Here is a 19,202-nt window from a genome sequence, read left to right as displayed (position 1 = left end):
GAAAAGACCCTGAGTGAGTTTTTAAATTTGTTCCTGTAACTGTTTAAAATCCCCATCTCCTGGTCATTACATCGACATCTCGTGCAGCAATTACATTTACCTTTTACACCTCCTATTTGTTTATGTATTTATTTTTGTCTCTTTCCTTTTATTCATGCTTGTTGGGATGTCTGTCTCTTAAGATGTGACCCATGGACAGCAATGTATGTGTAGTTTTAATTATCCTCAGGCAATTAGGAGAACATGCTTAGCACTTATCAGTAGATGCAGTAACACAGATGCGCAGCATTTAAAGGACAAGCAACATGACACATTCCTGTGTAGTGGCAAGCAATAGCTTTGTTTCAGTTAATTTAAACTGTTGTGATCGTTTCTTTAAGCTGATTCCTTTTGGTAATTATGATTATAATCAGTATTGGTGTTAACCTGCGATGTGTTGTAAGACTGAAACAAGCCCTCCGGGTACATGTGTGCCTGTGCACGCACCATCTTTTACATTTACACACCTTCCAAGACCTCTTCATCATGTTGTCCTCATTGTGTCCTTGTTCCTCACCTTACTGAATATATTTGCAGGTTGTGTGGCCGTGGAATTTCATGTTCCACATGTTCAAGAGTGCAATCTACATAAATTTTATGTTTTTATTCATGTTATGTGACCTAAAACGGATTCACATCCCAACTGAAGTTGCATGTATTGATGCATGAGGCTGACTTATGAAGGACACAGATATTTTTAAAAAGGTAGGTTTCTGCATGTGTACGATCAGTGTGAGTATGTATGATGTAGTTGGCCTCATTTATTTATTCTTTGTTGGAGAGTGTGCAAGGAGAGCCACGTGTCACACTTTCCTGGTGCTTACACTCTGCTTCCAACACGTAATGGTCGATGTAGGAAATGGCTCAAGGGAGAAGGGAGCGTTTGATGCAAATTGTAATTGTACCCTTTTAAAATGACACAATTTAAACAAGTGCTATATTCAGAGGGACAACTCCTATTGATCAAGGGGAGTGAACATGTGAACCAGAGGTGCTCATTTCCACGTGCTGTCCCAGGCCAGATGCTAAGATCTAATTAAATCTAATTTGCTGCTAAGAGTTAACATGCATTGGCAAATATTAAATCTAATTTGCTGCTAAGAGTTAACATGCATTGGCAAATTTCCAAGTGATAAATCTTAACACGCATGCACGCAGACATGCATCAATGTTAAACCAAAATGACTTGCAGGAAGCTCAAAATTAAGAGGAGTTATTGGGCATGAATCACAAAGATCACAGGTGGAGAACGTACAATATCCCAAGAGGGAGCGAGACAACCTTCCAGCTCTGAGGACGTAATTAGCTTTATGAATCTAGTGATAGGTTCAGAGAACAGATTTTAATAAAGTGATGGATGGTTTTAAGGGAAAAGGGCACACCACAAACTTAATGATTAAGGATTTGCTGTTCAAGATATGTTTTGTCAGACAGGGTGACTTGGTGACAGCCACTACTTGATTCAGATTTTGGCTGACTCATAGACCATACCATACTTCAAAAAAATTCTCTGTTTTTCTATAAAAAATTATATGACAAATACATTTTTGTATTGGATACCTTGTGTACACCTTTGGCGTTGTAAGCATCTAATATTATAAATTGCGTATGACACTCAACAAATGACTCGTTTGTACTTGAGTTATATTTTTCATGGTGCGCAGCAGGCTATTCATACATGCTACTAATATCTTAATCATCAGGGGCTCTGCTGCTGTGCACAGTGTTGCTGTGTGGGACACTAAAACCAGCTCATTTATCTTGACTTTCAGGCTAATTTATTGGTGTCATCCAGATTAGCATTACACCGCTACTGGCTGCTATTTCTGTGCACATGAGTTATTAACGCGTGCATACATATTATTTCAAGGGCATAAACTACACTTTTTTTTATTGATATGAGGTTAATGTTCATGTTCCCTTAAAAATACAATGCTGTAAATAAACTACAAAGATGCAGAATAATAAAACAAGTAGTCATAATGAATAAAAACCAATAAAACCAAGGAAAAACAATGTTCATAAATGGCTAATGAGTTGTCCAAATTGTTGTTTCTTTGCTCACAGGAAGGAGTAGAGGTGCGGGTGGCGAGAATCTTCAACACGTTTGGCTCCAGAATGCACATGAACGATGGACGAGTCGTCAGCAATTTCATCCTGCAGGCTCTACAGGGAGAACCTCTCACTGTACGCACTTTAAGATTTCTGCTTATTTATTAGGCGATGTGCACATAATCAGCCTCAGTGTGATGATGATTGATTATTGTCGTTGCATCTTAATGATATGAAAAAGAAAAAAACAAACTGAAAAGTCAGACTCTTCAGTGTACCTTATCTGGATGTTGGTCTGTTTAGCATAATGAGATATGTGGAATATTTTAAATAGGGTTTAATATAGTGCTGGGCATGAGTACTTGAGTTCTTGATATGGACAACAGTATTTGTTCAACATATAAAGTAATCCTATATGAATCAGAATCCTGCACACGTCTGATTTTAAAGAAGCGCTCCCGAACTGCAGTGTGCAAAATCTCAACCACCCTACCACCAGCAAATATGACTAATTAGATTTACAACCCAGCCTTACACCGCAAATCCTATAATAGCTATGCCCCGTTAAAATATTTAAGTTAGGTCGCACATTTAAAGTGATCATTTTGGGACATTTCAAACTTATGAAACTGAGATAATGTATTTTAAAGCAAAGGTTATTCAGGCAATGCAATTCAAATAAATATTTTGTGCTTATTTTTTAATATTGAGCAGCACATCTCCACAGTTAACGTGCCTGTTAGTAATGCACCTGACTGAAATGGCAAAAGACAGAGCCAGCACACAAAGTCAGAAGTCAAAGGATTAAAACCTTAAATTAAATAAATATTATTTTCAATTTTAATACATTTATCATCTAGCACCTGTGATCCAACCAGCATGTTCATTTTTTCCACCCAAAACATGACTCACTAACTGGTATTTATGAATATCTGCACAGATCCATATAGATGGTAAATGACTGCACTTCTATAGCACTTTTCTAGATTTTCGACCGCTCAAAGTGCCTACGCACCACTGAGTCATATTCACCCATTCACACACACGTTTACACACTGGTGGCCAAGGCTACTGTACAAGGTGCCACCTGCTACTCAGTAACCATTCACACGCTCTCACACAGCAATGGAACAGCCACCGGGGGGGAATTTGGGTTTCGTATCTTGCCCAAGAATACTTGTGTATTGTGTATGTATTGTGTGCGGACTGGAGGTGCCAGGGATTGAACCGCAGATCTTCCTATTGGTGGATAATCCACTCTACCTCTAAACCACTCAGTCTAAGGTTACAGGCAGAATGGCAACCGGACTTAAAGTTATATTTTGACAAAATGCGTGAAATAAATGCGCAGTGCAAGTTTGATTGATGCTCAATACTGAGAATAAGATTTCAAGAAAAAGAAAAAAAAAAGACATCTTTCCAAGTTTTATTAAGATTTGGGTAAAAACCCCACACTGCACTGACCTGTTGAGTTATAATGATCTGAACATGATCGTGCACAAAATAATCAAGTAGACTTGCTCATGATAAAACACACAAAAAAAACTTTTCTACTCTCCTGAGTAGAAATGTTTTTTTTATGCATGGTAACACATTACTTTGCTTCATATGTGTATCATGCAGAGATGATAATCAGTTTTCTGTTGTTCCAGGTGTACGGTACTGGTTCCCAAACAAGAGCCTTTCAGTATGTAAGGTAAGATGGCTGAAGTATTTGGCATGGAGAATGTTTAATTTTGTTGTCAACCCCCTAATTATGAAACAACACAACAAAACACGATGTAATTAACAATAAATCATGTTAATTACATTCGATTGATTACAGCAATTAAAATTGCAATATCATATCACAGTATATTTAGTGTTAGTTGTTACTTCTCTATTAATAATCAAATTAACGTCTTCTCTCCACTGAGACCAACCACACAGTAAACAGAGTGAATTATTCCCCTGGTATTTAAAGTACTATATCAAAGGTATGTGTGGATGCTGATGCTTACATGGCCTAGTGAATTTTTAATGAGGCGGTAGAGTAAATTGAATTGGACTTTGAAGTGTATTATTAAATACCAATGTGTGCATGTGTCTCTGCCTGGAAGTAACGTGTACGTGGCAGGTTAAAGATTATTCCTGGGTTTGTGTGCAGGCGATAATGAGATTAATTTGATCAGTTCGAAGAAGAGACATCAGAGACACGGAGCATTTGAAGCTCCGCTATCTCTTCGAAGCATTCAGCCGCCGTCCTGTATGACATTCGTGCTGTGTAAACAGTGAAAAGTCAAGGTCTTCTCTTTTAAAGGGACAGCACCCCAAAATACATATTTTTGTCTTACCTGCAGTGCTTCTTTATTAGTCTAGATTGTTTTGGTGTGAGTTGCAGAGTGTTGGAGATAACGGCTGTAGAGATGTCTGCCTTCTCTTAAATATAATGAAACTAGATGGTACTCGGTTTGAGGTGGTTAAAGCACCAAAAAAAACATTTTAAAAAATTCAACAGCAATGTCTCTTTCCAGAAATCATGACCAGGTTACTCAAGATAATCCACAGACCTTGTTGAGAGGAGTTTACGTAGGATCTGTTTTCTTTTACAGCTACACAGAAGGAAGTGTGCATCTACTGCTAGCTCATCTAGCAACACTGAGCTAGCTAACATTGCAGCTCAGCCAAGGAGGATGCTATTAATGTTTACATCTCGTGCTGTCACAAGCACAAGCCTCTCGTCCGTGTGTAGATGTACGCCAGGGACTGCTGATAAACCAAGAGGGCTTATTTTAGATTAATTTCCTGTATCTGTGTCACGTGGGTTTCGCCAGTGCCCCACCCCTACAGGAGACAAGCGGCAGCTCTGAGTCTTTTCATTACAGTTGGAAAAGTTAATGTAAGAACTGCACACAACAAGGTCTGTAGATTATCCTGAGCTGCAACGTTAGTTAGCTCAGTGTTGCTAGGTGAGCTAGCAGTAGATGCACACTTCCTTCTGTGTAGTTATATAGTTGGTGGTTGTAAAAGAAAATAGTCCCTACATGAAACTGCTCACAACAAGGTCTGTGGATTATCTTGAGTAACCAGGTCATGATTTCTGGAACGAGACATTGCTGTTGAGTTTTTCAAATGTATTTTTTGGCGCTTTGAGCACCACAACCCGAGTGCCATCTAGTTCCATTTTACTGGAGAGAAGGCAGACATCTCTACGGCTGATATCTCCAACACTTGGCGACTCACTCCCAAAACAGTCTCAACTAATAAACAGCACTACAGGTAAAGGGAAAAATATGCCTTTTTGATTTTGGGGTGAGCTGTCCCTTTAAGTGAAAGTCTGGGAAAACCTTAAATCAGGGGTGTGGAACATGCAGCCTGGGGGCCAGAACCAGCCCCCCAAAGGGTTCAATCTCGCTGGTCTGACTCACTTGAGATCCAGTTGGGCTGTGTGTTGCTCATGAACTAAAATGAGCTTGACACCCCTGCCTGAAATTATTTGGTTAAACAATTTATGTGGAAAAGCCTCCCTGACCCACAATCATATCTGCTCTTCCTCTATCAAATTTTAATGATAACATTTAGAAGCATTCTGTTAAAATTTGCTGGTAAACAGTGTTTATGACTTGAATGTAATTTGACCACACACAGAGCACATAAACAGTGTTTACTCACACATGAATGCTTTTTTGATGATATTGGGATTTTATTTCCTAGGTGGATGTTGATTTGGGTGTTTGTTTCACATAATCTTTAGCTGAATTTTAATATTGTGCAGGTTGTTACTTAGTTCATCTCATATCTAGAAAATTACAGGAGCCATGTCTTTGCAGGAAACTGTGCTCCGCTCACACAAAGACATTGGGTGCCATTACATAAAGAGAATAGACTAGAAGACAAGTCTTAAAAGTGGCAAATATTGAGACAAAGACAATTAGTCGTGTTGTCTTTTAAGTCAGTGGCTAGCTGCTGTTGTCAAGTGTATTTCATCAGAGCTAACCAATAAACACTGTAAAGCTAATCAAACATTAAAATATATTCAGAATAATAAATGAAATTTGTCATTAAGTTCCATGAGGATGTGATTACACTGCTCTTGACATCAAGGTTTTAAGCAGGAAAATGCATAATGAATTAAGTGGACTTGGGCAACATTAAAATTAAATGGAGCAGGATCTTGACACCACTAGCCTTGAGAATGCAGGTGTATTGAAATTATGCTATGGGCGATATGAAACCTTCATTATGAGTCCAGATCGAGTAATACTTAATACTTAATTACTTAATTAATCTGTCTGTCACAAATAAAGCCGAGGAGACAAGGGAGAGAAGTGCAGAGCTGAAAGAAATCACGAGAAGAGAAGTATCTGGTACCGCTGATAACCGTGTCCATTTATGGTGGATTTGTGCCGTCTAGGACAGTAAATATCACATTGGTATAATTTTGAAGACAGCGTCACAGTCCAGATGTGACAAGAAAAGAGAACAGAAAAGCTGCTTTTCTTTAAATTTATGTAAGTCTGTTAAATTAAATGGAGATTCTGTGGTTTGTTTGTCAGCTTTAAAAACCAGCAACCCAGGATGCTGGTTTGAACCCTGGGGTGGGGGAGCCCTCTATGTGGAGTTTGCATGGTGTCCCCGTGTCAGCGTGGGTTTTCTCCAGGTACTCCGGCTTCCTCCCACAGTCCAAAGACATGCAGGTTAATTGGTGACTCTAAACTGTCCGTAGGTGTGAATGTGAGTGTGAATGGTTGTCTGTCTCTATGTGTCAGCCCTGTGATAGTCTGCTGACCTGTCCAGGGTGTACCCTGAGTCTTGCCCAGTGTCAGCTGGGATAGGCTCCAGCCCCCCATGACCCCCAACAGGATAAGCGGTTACGGAAAATGAATGAATGAATGATCATACATAGTAACAGGGCTTGAAGTTCTCCGGCACGGTGCTGGATTTCCGGCACAGGAATATTCGAAGCGCAGCGCCCAGCAGCGGAGGCAGTTTTCAATCGGCGCCCATGTTAACCTATCTGACTGACTGTCCACACAAGCCGCTGAGCAAAGCGGAGCGCCCACAGAGGCTCGCACACTGCAGTGCTTCAGTTCGGCGTCTGGTCTATTTTTCACGCGAGCTGCGAGCGCTTCTGTTAAGCTGGATAGAGCGAATCGTACCAAACAGGAAGTCAGACACAGAAAAGACGAGAGTATCCGGCCAATTTTCAAAATAAGATAAATTTTAAAAATAAAAGCCCGTTTAATTATGATGTTGCTTGTCCGTCTATAAATATTTGTTCAGTTTGGTCTAGACACTAGAGAGATGAAAACACACACACACACACACACACACAGAAAGAGAGAGAGAGAGAGAAATGGCTACAGGTTGGGGGCTGCAATTCAGAGAGATAGAAGATGCTCCTTGATGTCAAAGGTCGTGAGTTCAAGCCTCAACTGATGTAAAATGTACATTTTAATGCAGACGTTTTTGTTGTCTTCCTATTCTGCCTCTTGTTGCTCAGAATTGCCTAAAATTGCCCGGCCCCAACCAGATTAATTCATTTAGATGTCAAATGTTCAAAATTTTATCCGGGGGGGCATGCCCCCGAACCCCCCTAGCGCAGAAGGCACCCAGTCTGTGTTTCAGACTGTAGTAAAGTATTGACTGGCCCCAGGATATGTTCTGAGGTGAGATGTTCTACACCTGAAACAAATGACCTGAAAGTCTTGTATTATATGTGTATGAAGGCCAGGGATGCTTTCTGTCGCTCCTCTATGAATGCTTTCAAAAAGTGGTTGTGGGAATTGTAAAGGAGTGCCTGCTTTTTCTGACGACTGCGAGTGACTCATTCTACAATCCTCAGTGCCCTAAAATGGGATGAGATTATTCTCAGAAGACAGGGGTCATCATTTCTGCCTTAGAAATTCAGCATTACGCCTCTTGTCCTGACAGCAGTGAATACTGCTGTAGTCTGCAGCATGTGCTCTTAGCTTTCAGCTTTCCTCCATCAAAGCAAAAGAACTGAGCAGAAAGATTGTCAGAGGTCCCAGACACTAACACTGCCAGTAGCTGGGGAAATGCATTGCTTTCACCTCCTTATGCTGCTACAACAGCTCGTTCTTTAAAGCTATTCACCTCTTGAGTACAGGGTTGGGTACAGAACTCTTTACTTGTAAGGGTACAGACTGAATTACATCGGTACTACTGAGTGCACCTTAAATGAGACGGTGCCAAATATAAGCACCTGAGGGCGCATCTGGGTTAGGGTTAGGCCTCGTAGCGCCAGGAGTAACAGCTGCACAAGTACGTGGTCCGCTGTTGTTGTTGTTGTTGTTGTTCAACGTAACTGACGTATACAGTGACGCAATGACGTGGCACCCTAACCACCTCGAGCTGTGGAAAAGCAAATTGATTCTCAGCTGGTTCGCAAGTTGAACCAACAGAGAACCAGCACCAGCACTGGCCTCGAACCAGCACTGGAACTGCTTTGGTGGATAGGGGGTATGGGTGATAAAGTGCGTCTTGTTTCCGCTGTAGTGAGGCCACGGGAGCTGAGAGAGCCCCTCTTGACAATGGAGGATTGAACAAAACCGGTTGCAGCCTTAACGCAGTGCAATAGAGCCAGGTGGAAACCTTCCCCTTGTCTATACTGCAAGTCCAAACGAACAGGGAACTCCGTTTTCAATCATGTCATCAGCCGAAGAACAATGTCTCTGTAAGCAGCGCTGATTGAGAGAAGCCAGCTGCTCCCTCTGGTTCGTGGTGTTCAACATACGGTGGGGGCCGTACAGGTGGAGCCGAGTCAAGGTCCGAATCCAGCTTTGAACACTGCGCCGGGAAACCTATGGGGCCCTGCCTATGCTTGGCTTCCCTCATCCAACTACTAAAAGCTGACCAATCTGTCTGAAACTTGACCTTTCCTCCAAACTTCTTTTCGACACCCTTTCTCATTCCAATTCTGTCAACCTCACCTCTAAAGCCTCAAGCTGTTTAACACTCAGGCTGCCTGTTCTCGGAAAACAGCACTCATTGACCCACAGATCTAACTGAGCCACGCTGTCCTTTCCATAATTAATCTCCATAAACCTCACGATGGGAGTGCCATAATCAGGCTCAGTTTTCCCCTTTGAGTTTTTGCTCTGTCCAGATCCCATTGTAATCAAACTCTCAGTTTTCTTAGTAGTATTAGAAGTAAATCAAATTTGTGGAAGCAAAAATCAATCTCAAAAAAATGCACAAACTTATCACTTTAAAGGAAATTTCTTTCCTTTACCCAAAAACGCGCATGACTTGCAAAAAGGAAATAAAGAAAAATGCGCTTCACTCACTCTGTCTGTTCCACTTTGATAGCAAGTGTCTCTACTTCTCCTTTAACCCAGACAGCTTCTCACCACCTTTTCTTCCACCTTTGACGGCTGAAATAATCAGGTGTCGTGTTAGGTTCCTAACCTACACTACTTTAGGTCCCTGACCTAAACCGAGCTCACCACTTTTCCTGCATTCCGCTTCCCAGAAACGGTGCCTGGCACGTCTGCCAACCTATCTCAGTAGGTGGAAAAGATTTTTCCTGCACAGTCCTCAAAACTCAACAGGAAAGACAGCGAGGTGTTGACAGCTACCAAGTTCGTTGGACTCCAACGGTGAAGGGAATCCCAGTTTTCCAGACGTCAGGCCCTCCTCTCAACCTTCCTTTGTGGGGGAGTTTGAGGTGGTAAGAGCCTTGGCTCTTGCTGTGCGCACAGTCTTCACACCTTCAGTCCAGAATTCCAGAATTCGCTCACAGATGAGGTCCCTTCGTGGTCGTCCAGAATTCGCTCACAGATGAGGTCCCTTCGTGGTCGCCAATTTTGTGGTGGCAAAACAACTGTTTAATAAACAGTTTAAAGAAAAAGTCTTCACATGTCGGCTGTCTTTCTTGAGTTTTAATAAGCATTCATGAATGGAGACATTCAAACATACAACTGCATGAACAGTCAGTCAGTCAGTGAGTGCCTAGCAAGTCCTCTAGCCCTGCTATCTTTATAGTTCCCATAACACATGCACATCAACAGTCAAAATATGTGGCGCCTTGACATTCCTAAGACACAACATCTCTTGAGACTAACAAGGACACTTGTTGTCCTCCCTGGCTCATAATCTTGGTGTCTGAGCCTCCCTGGCTTATGACCTTGGTGTCTCTCACTGCTGTCACAGTAGGGGTTAAATGAGCAACACACATCATACATCATAGCAGTACCAAATACCAGAATTTTCCATCACACCAATCAGACAAGTTTTTCATGCGCACGAGACCTGAAAAGTTGATTTACGCTTCAAGTCTCTTTGTTGGCAAAGGCACTTAAAAAAAGCTCAATTTCCACCAAGCGGTACAGTGCACTTTTTTCCCGTTTCCATTGTGAAAAGTTGTGGATGGTACCAATGGAATTGTTGGGTAGAGTACCAATTTTGGTCCCCCCTCTGTTGCTTTGATGTAATTTTGAAAAGTTTAAAATTAATTCTTGAATCTTTTTATTAATAAACTTTAATAGTTGGTTATCAATGTTTATTTCATATTAGTAATTAAAACAAATATTTATGTTGTGATAAGAGTGATAACACACGTTATAGAGGCTATTGTGCACAGATATAAATAGAGGTGTGTCGTGAGATTTTGACTCGCACAAAAAGTTTTTGAAACAAACTTTTAAAGAGGGGGTCACTATTTTATTTTTTATTCGTCCTCTGGCAACTAATATAGAATCTACAGCGAAAATGTTAGGCATCACTTTTGATTCTCAATTGAACTTTGATCCATCTGTCAATAATCTCATTAAATCCTGCTACTTCCACCTAGGAAATATCATCAAAATCAAATCATTTTCTGACCTGAGAATGCTTTTGTATTCTTGTGCCTCAACTACTGTAATGCACTGTCTATATGTCTCAGTAAATCTTTAGTAGCTCGGCTTCACCTAGTGCAGAATGCAGCAGCTCCTATTTTAACTAGGACAAATAGTAGGTCACATATCAATTCTCGCCTCCCTCCACTGGTTGCCAGTCAACTTCAGAATTCATTTTAAGATTCTTTTAATAACTTTTAAAGCTCAGCATGGTTTAGCGCCAAGTTATATAGCTGAGCTTCTGACTACTTATGCTCCAAGTCGTGACCTGAGATCTTCAAGCCTACCTTCGCTAGTCATCCCTAGATCAAGGCTGGTAACTAGAGGTGACCTGAATCCCAATCTGATCAAACATCTGTAAGATGTGCTGGTACCCCACCTTACAACCCACAGGACTCAAAAGATCTGAGGCTAACTCCCTGGTGCCAGACACCAAAGGACACCCTCCAGAGGTCCTGTGTCCATGCCTTAACATGTCAGAGCCAAGTCCGGTCCAAAGAGGACCCACCATGGATCGGGGGTACCTCTGGGGTAACAGCACATTCCTCAGATGTTCAATCAGATTTGGATCTTGGGTATTTGAAGGCCAAGTTAGTTCCTTGAGCTCTTTGTCCCAGTCCTGAGGTCATTCCTGAGCAAGCAGGTTACGTGATGAGGCATTGTGCATTGTCCTGCCCAGGGGCCACTGCCATTGACCAGTGCCATTGCCAAGAAGGGGGTTTACTTGATCCGCAACGCTGTTTAGGTGGGTGGAGCACGCCAAATAGCATCCACATGAATGCCAGGATCCAAGGTTTCCCAGCAGAACGTTGCTCTGTAACAAGATGATCAATGTTATTCACCTCACTTGCCAGTGGTTTTAATGTTTTGGCTGATCGGTATATTTCAGACAGTTATTGAAACTGTAAATTACCACAAATAACCTTAACATCTTAATATCAGACCACTTCTTCTTGACTTCTGACACAGTCTGAGGTGACAGCATTTACAGCATCAGCCACCAGCTGCCAGTCTGCTGCATTTTTAGCCTTAGTAATGCCCATATTGAGTCCAAACAACATTGTCTTTCTGTTATCAACCTCGCCAACAAGTAAATCCATCATTTGTAGCTATTCCCTTTTTGTGTTATGGGGTTATGATGATTAAAGTATTTCTTCATTTGCATACATAGCCATATGTTACAGCTTTGCAATAAATCCTGCCTTTATAAAGGTAGTTTATATTAAAATGTTTTATAGGAAGGTGAAAGGCTTTAGTTTGTTGACGTGTATGGCATTATACTGAGAGGTGTTTTGAATATTGTCAACACCTCATTGATGTATCTGGGATGTAAAAAAAAAAAAATCTCCTTTAGTATGTAATAAACATGTTCGTGAATGCATATGTGACATTTGGGAGAAAGTACTGTATAGCTCACTGATTTGTATATGGAGCAGTGTTAGGATTAAACTTTAATAGCAGACCTGCATCCCTTATTCCCCGACCTGTGGTAGGTTAGGTAGCATGTCGTATCATTATTTCTGTTTGCAGGCACCTTCTAATGTTAAAGTCTAATGCACGCTGACAGAATTGCACTAATGAATAGTGTGTGCAGGCATCATGTGGTCACGCTGGGAAAAGGCGAGATGGAATATTTAAAGTCCTAAAGTTAAAGTTTGTCACTAGAGAGGTGATATAACATTCAGCTACTGAGGGGGGTGATGTCTGTGCATTTTGCTAAAGTATGAGATTCAAACATGCTGGGCAAGCTTGATTAGGTATGTCATTAATATAAGAGCCAATCGCTGTCTAATATGGGAAACACAAATCGACAGGGGAACAGGCTTCAGTGTTGAGCGTGCAGACCCTTTTTCATTTTTTTTCCCTCACCTATTATGTGCGAAACCAAATGAAATTGTATAGAACATATGTAGAAGAGGAGTTGAATAAGGCTTTATTTTAATTTCTCCCTAAGGTTAAAATTACATAGTATATGTATCATAAATAATTCATGAATTTTGTTGTAGTTTGTATAAAATGATCTGATATTAATTTGTGGTGTCGTGTAAAACCCAGGCTAATAAATGGGTATAATGGTATGCATGACACAAAAAAACAAACAACAAAAAAAACATTTAATTCTCTCTTGAATACATTTTATTGCGAGTAAAGGACAGTGCAGGAATTTTCATCTCTTACCTAGGGACATTTTTCCTCTCACACACCTGTCCACAGGTTGTTGAAGTTGTGCATGAGCCTCCACATTCTACTAATTGGCAACATTGAAAGAAAACTTTTGTTGCGCATGAGTTGCTGCAGGAAATGAGACATGAAGAGAGAGTACATACTGCAGCTGCCATGTCCCACCTGGCCTTGGAATGATTTGTTCCACTATGATGATGTAAACTATGAATGGACTGCAGTTATGTGGCCTCTCTACCTCTCTGGCCAAACGCTTTACAATTTCCGCTCATTCACCCATTCACACAGATTCATACACCAGTGGCCTGCCCATCAGTTCCTTGCTCAAGGACATTTTGACATGCAGGTATGGGGGAGCTAGGGAACCGTCAACCTTGTGATTTAAGGACAGCTTGCTCTTCCTCCTGAGCCATAGGTGCCCCAGCGTGGTGCCAGGTGGTCTGCCAACCGGTTTGTAATTCACAATGAAAATAAACTGATTCACACAGCATATTTTTTTGTACTTGAAGGGTAAAAATGGATAAAAAAGGCAATAAAGGAATACTTCACACACAAAATGACCATCTGCTAAATCATTTAGTCATGCCATGTTACCTTGAATTTATGAAGAATAAGTTTTTCTCATATGCCTCCACCCAAAACAGACTCTGACAAGACAGATTTGGGACAAGCGTTCACATGCATTTTCACTATAACCTTAAAAATGAACAGAAAGTCAAACTTATCTATGCTCTCCTCAAAGCCAGAGAAAATGCTTGTGTTTGGGAAGCACTGAGCGTACAACCAGGGTAGGGTTACAACGGACCTCCAGACAGATGTTCCGCCTATGTCCCAAATGTCCTCATGTCCTGGAAATGCCCTTTCGTACACCTAAACTGACTGGATTTGCCTCTTGGCAAAGATGAGTAAGGACAGCCAACGTCAAAAGGTTAAACCAGGCGATTCATTTATCATATGTACTGATAAATATTATCAATGTTTGTTAATTAATGAGCCCTGGCCTCCTGTTGTTTTGCAAAAGTGGCCCCTGGGCAAAGCAAGTTGAGTATCCCTGCAGTAGAGGGTCTAGGTCATCTTAGAAATTATGTGAATTTTATTATGTTACACTCTAGGGGTTGGCGTTAGACCAGCGTCATAGTCATCCCAGGTGGCTAGCAACATCTGATGCATACATGGCACCGGTTCCTTGCTGACAGACTGTGTTCCTGGCAAAGAACATGAATGGCTGGTTTCGTCTGAATTCTAGTTTGTGTTTGTAAAAATACTAGATCCATTATTGCACTTTTCTTGAATTGTTAGATTCCAACTTTAGTTTTGGGTGGGTGGCTGTGTCTCAGGAGAACAAGTAGGTTGTCTACCATTCAGAATTCAATCCCCAGTTCCTTCAGACACATATTGACGTGTCCTTGGGCAAAATACTGACCCTCAGTTCGCTCCCTGTGATTGTGTGTGAATGTGACTGAATAGCAGGTTGCACCTTGTATGGGAGCCTCACTCAGCAGTGTATGAATGTATGTGCGAATGGTAATGTCAAACCATTTTGAGTGATTGGAAAACTCGAAAGCGTCTTTACAAGTGCAAGTCCATTTACCATTTTTGTTGTATACTGGTAATTTCAAGATCTAAATGAATATGAGCATGTTTTTATTTAAAAAATGTGCTTCGTGCTTTGGTGTTCTCAATTCAATTATATTTTACAGAAAGGGTTTTCTCACAATGACACTTCACAAAAGGCAACAGTCAAACAAGACGAGGGCTTCAGCTGCAAAGAAGAACTCCCAGTGTGGAGAGAAAAATCAGCTCTAACCTTTTACTACTGTACCTCTATAGAAAATTGGGGGGTTTTGCAAATCCCGGGTCTGCTTGATAAGGATAAGGAAGATTTTTTTTTTTTTTTTTTTTTGCATTTTTCTTTTATTGGACAGGATGGGTCCAGAGTGGAAGAGGGAGAAAAAGAGGGGATGACATCCAGCAAAGGGCCACAGGTTAGACTCAAACCTGCGGCCCTTTGCTGCAACAAGGACATAGCCTTTGTACATGGGGCCCTATCATCAAAATATTAACTTTATTTTCTTGGGCTGCCCCCAACCAAGAATTTTCCAAGTCGACCAATAGTCGTCATTTAGGGCCATTAGTCGACTAGTCGACAGAATGTTTACGATATTAATTTAATTATTAAATGATATATTTTGGGCGGGGCAACACAATGGTTTGAGTTGAAGGTGTGAGAAAGAATAGTATCAGTAACATTGTTAACACTGTGCTACATTACAGAGAAATACAAAACCGTACTAATGAACCTTCATTAATATAGGCCTATATTTTATCTACAAGTGCACGTCACACACTGAGCGAGCCGCCTGTTAATGACGCTGTGGGCTAATGGGCATGTAGCTACTTCCATGTTTCAGATGATACGTCATGTTTGTAGTCGACCAATGAAGATGAGTTTACATATCACCTTGGGTTCGTCCTTCACCTTCTCAAAATGATCCTACACTTTGGATTTCCTGCCCGACATGTTATTAACTAGTCTGTGTGATAACCGCAGGTATCAGCCCTGGAAATTAACCTGACTCCTGACTGACTGCTGAGTGTGGACACTTCCTGTGTCTGTCCTTTCAAATTAAAATCCCACATGGTCCAGTCATATAGGTTTTGATTTTTTCTGACAAGGCGCAGCTTCTGATAGAGCCTCACATTTTTTCATTCAGACTAAGCGACCAATATAGTCTTGCCGACTAATGACATCTCTGGTCGACTAACGTTTGGTGGACTATTGGGGGGGCAGCCCTATCAGTTTCATAAAGGCACAGGACAGGCTACTCCTCCCTAAAACGTCAAAGTAATATTGAGAGATAACGTCACCTTCCAAATAGTGAAAATTACCGTAATATTAATTTTTGGTCATATCATGCACCCCTGTCCCATGTCCAATATACATCATGTTCTCATTATCAAATCTCTGCATGTAGACCTCATGCTGAAGCATCATCCCTCACACAAAGCAAAGCTACAGAGTAGAATTTTAAAAGACGGACTCCATTTTAATGTCCCTGCTTCTGTGTCTGATTTGTCCTCCAGCGATCTGGTGAACGGCCTTGTGCTGCTGATGAACAGCAACATCAGCAGTCCAGTCAATCTGGTGAGTTCATCACGCCCTGCTGTGTTTCACAGATTGAAATCGAATTCAGCGTAGGCAAATAATTTACCAGTTGAGTCGGTGTATGTGTCGGCCTCATGTTTACACTGATGTGATGGAAGTTTATGAAATCTGCCTGCAGGGGAACCCGGAGGAACACACCATATTGGAGTTTGCTCGTCTCATCAAAAGCCTTGTCGGTAAGGTGTCTGATTGATCGAGAAAGTTGTCTTTGTGTGTGTCTCTAAAAACTCTTGACTCGTGCCATCTCTTGTCCCTGCACAGTCAAACATTGCTTACTTGCCTGCACATCTCTTATTGTCCTTCTCCAGCTTTACTTGTCCTTTTGTCTGTTCTGTCTTATGCATTCTGTTTTAAGTGGCAGCAAAGATATTTTCCAACCTGGACCCTATTTTCCTGTGTTTCTGTGTGTAAGTGGCTAATGGGAACAACAGTTTCTGAAATTGGTGCAGTATTGAGCGAGAGCGCGGCAGCTGGCAACGTCCAAATAGGCTGCAATTTAACCAGTGTGCTGTTTATTCAAATGGAGGCTGGTGGGTTTAATGATTGTGATTGTGGAGCTGCTCCTGGTTAAACAAAAAGGATCTAACTCTGCAACAAAAAGGTCACCCTCTGTGGGGATTGTTTCCATAATGTTGTCAGACACTTAAAATAATCTGAACCTGTCAGTGGCTGAAACAACCATTTTTAGTGAATGTAAGTTGACCGTGCTCAGTTCCCTGTAGGGAGCACAATGCAGCCTGTTTCATCTCGTTCAATACTGGACCAATTTCAGCAATTGTTGTTCTTCTCGGTTGTTGTTCCCATTAGTCACAAAAACATGGTAAAACAGGGTCCAGAAATGGATCTGTTTCTATGATATTATTGTAGCAATGGATGTGTTTGATGCTGTCAAGCCGTATCTTGCAGTCATTGTACTGTATACACAGTGTAATTATATTTACATTCTCCCATTCACCGTGATAAAGAGACACTGAATGCGAGGAGTTTGCACAGGTCTGACTTTGCTAGATGACTTAATACAGCGGTTCCCAACTGGTGGGTCGCAGTCCAATAGTGGGTCATGGGTCCACAGTACAAAATAAGTGATATAGTTTCACAGTTTGCCTTCAAATATCCAGTAAAACTAAACAAAAAATATCTCTCATTTCTTTAGTTTGTGAACAACAACAGTAACTCAGAGTGAGATTCAGATTCTGTTTACAATATTAATAGTTCAACAAAATAAAATCTACCACAAATGACACATTTAAACAGCTCCCCAAAAAAAATGTCTCCTAGGATCTATATATCAACAGGTGATTTACGTGTTTTAGCAAAATCCTAAATGATTGAGTTGGGTTTTTTTCCAACTGGACCTTTATGCTCTGCCATTTCTCCTCTAATCATCACACCGTAACCTGTGACAGGCTGTTATGACACCACAACTATCGCACATTCACATATATGTAGTGTTTTTGTCGAGCCGCAATCACACAGACTCCCGTGTGCGCACTGTGAGAGAGGAGAGGGAGAGATGCTGTGCTGCTGCCAGAGGAGCCGCTGAATGAGTTCCCTCTGAGCGGTAAGTTACTAAAAGAGTCTGAGAAGTGCGGGGCTGTTCATAAAACATTCAGGACGCCACAATTTATTCCACACCACTGAAGCTGCTCCTCTTTTTGGAACCACTGCAGTTCTTGCTTGTTGTTGCCGTGGGTAACAGTATGACGCCACATGACAAGTCAAATTATCGCGAAAATCAAGATATTAATTTTTCATATGATATTAAAAAAATATATACTGGTATTATCGTGAACAAGATGATATGGCACAGCCCTGATTTTAAGTACGGTGAATTTCTGGTGCTGAGCTTTTATTTTAAAGTGCTGTTTCCTGCTGTGGAGTGAGTAGCCCTTTTTAGATAGGAGTTGTGCAAATTTGCAGGAAAGCCCAATCAGTCTTTTTTCAGCATTGGCAGCAAGTAACAAAACGTGTAGCTCAGCGTGTGACATAAACAGTGACGTGGGAGGGAAGCCGCAGCTAGTCAGTCCTTCGGGAGCTCTGTGCTTTCTCTCTTAAGTCGGCCTGTTCTTCACCGTCCCTGTCATCTGACGGTTAATGGCCTCTTTGTTTGCGAGGACAAGGAGGGCGCGCAATTCCTTGTGTCCAGTTGCTCATCGTTACAGTGTCTGTCAGGTTTGCGTTTCCCTCTTGCTACTAGCTGCTCGCTAATTCCTGCTATCAGCTGTTTCCTGTTTATCCACCGCCAGTGGCTCGCACGTGTGGCGTCATCAACGGAAGGCCGCCTTGGTCTGTTTAAACTAAAAGGGTTCCGCCAATATGTCTAGTCTGTTTAAACTAAAAGGGTTCCGCCAATATGTCTACCCTACAAGGCGGAAAATTGGGCACCTCTGATCAACTCGCCAATCTGGCTCTGTGTGTCTAAACGCTCGCAGCTTGCTGGCAAAACGGCCCAACATTCGCGGAAAATCTGGCAGTGTAAAAGGGGCAAGTGTCTGACAGACAGCTACTTGACAGAGACAGCAAACTAGCTCAACAACATGGCTGAACGTAAGTATGACGTTGAATTTATTAAACTGTGTGGACCTTGAACTAATGGCTAAGTAAAAATCTGGACCCCGTTGGACCAGTTGGAAACCACTGACTAAATATAAATTTGTCTTACAGCACTTAAAAATGAGAACGATAAAACACATTTTTTCTTTTTGCATTATGTTGTTTTTTTAAACTATGAATAATTTCTACATGAAGGGGAAAAAGCAAGCAGCCCAAACACAGCTGTGGTGATCTAATGAGCCATTCCTGGAGCCAGGGGGTGTAATTAAATTTTTTTGGGAGGTGCAGCCACCTCTGGCAGAGTTACTGCACCCACACATGAAGCCACCGCAACACACAACACACAGTCATTGATCTGCCGTGACTCATCT

General features: G+C 41.4%; 1 protein-coding gene across 1 annotated transcript in view; it reads left to right on the top strand.

The window, feature by feature from the left end:
- uxs1 (UDP-glucuronate decarboxylase 1) overlaps positions 1-19,202 on the top strand; it is a 61,096-nt gene that overhangs the window by 38,445 nt on the left and 3,449 nt on the right. The window contains exons 10-13 of the mRNA XM_050048493.1: positions 2,107-2,226; positions 3,744-3,787; positions 16,197-16,257; positions 16,397-16,454. Coding sequence (XP_049904450.1) covers positions 2,107-2,226; positions 3,744-3,787; positions 16,197-16,257; positions 16,397-16,454 — 283 coding nt within the window. The remainder of the gene's footprint in view (positions 1-2,106; positions 2,227-3,743; positions 3,788-16,196; positions 16,258-16,396; positions 16,455-19,202) is intronic.

The sequence above is a fragment of the Epinephelus moara genome, chromosome 7, assembly GCF_006386435.1.
Source record: "Epinephelus moara isolate mb chromosome 7, YSFRI_EMoa_1.0, whole genome shotgun sequence".
Taxonomy (NCBI): Eukaryota; Metazoa; Chordata; class Actinopteri; order Perciformes; family Serranidae; genus Epinephelus; species Epinephelus moara.
The sequence above is the reverse complement of the archived record's forward strand: the minus strand, read 5'-3'. Positions and strand labels throughout refer to the sequence as shown.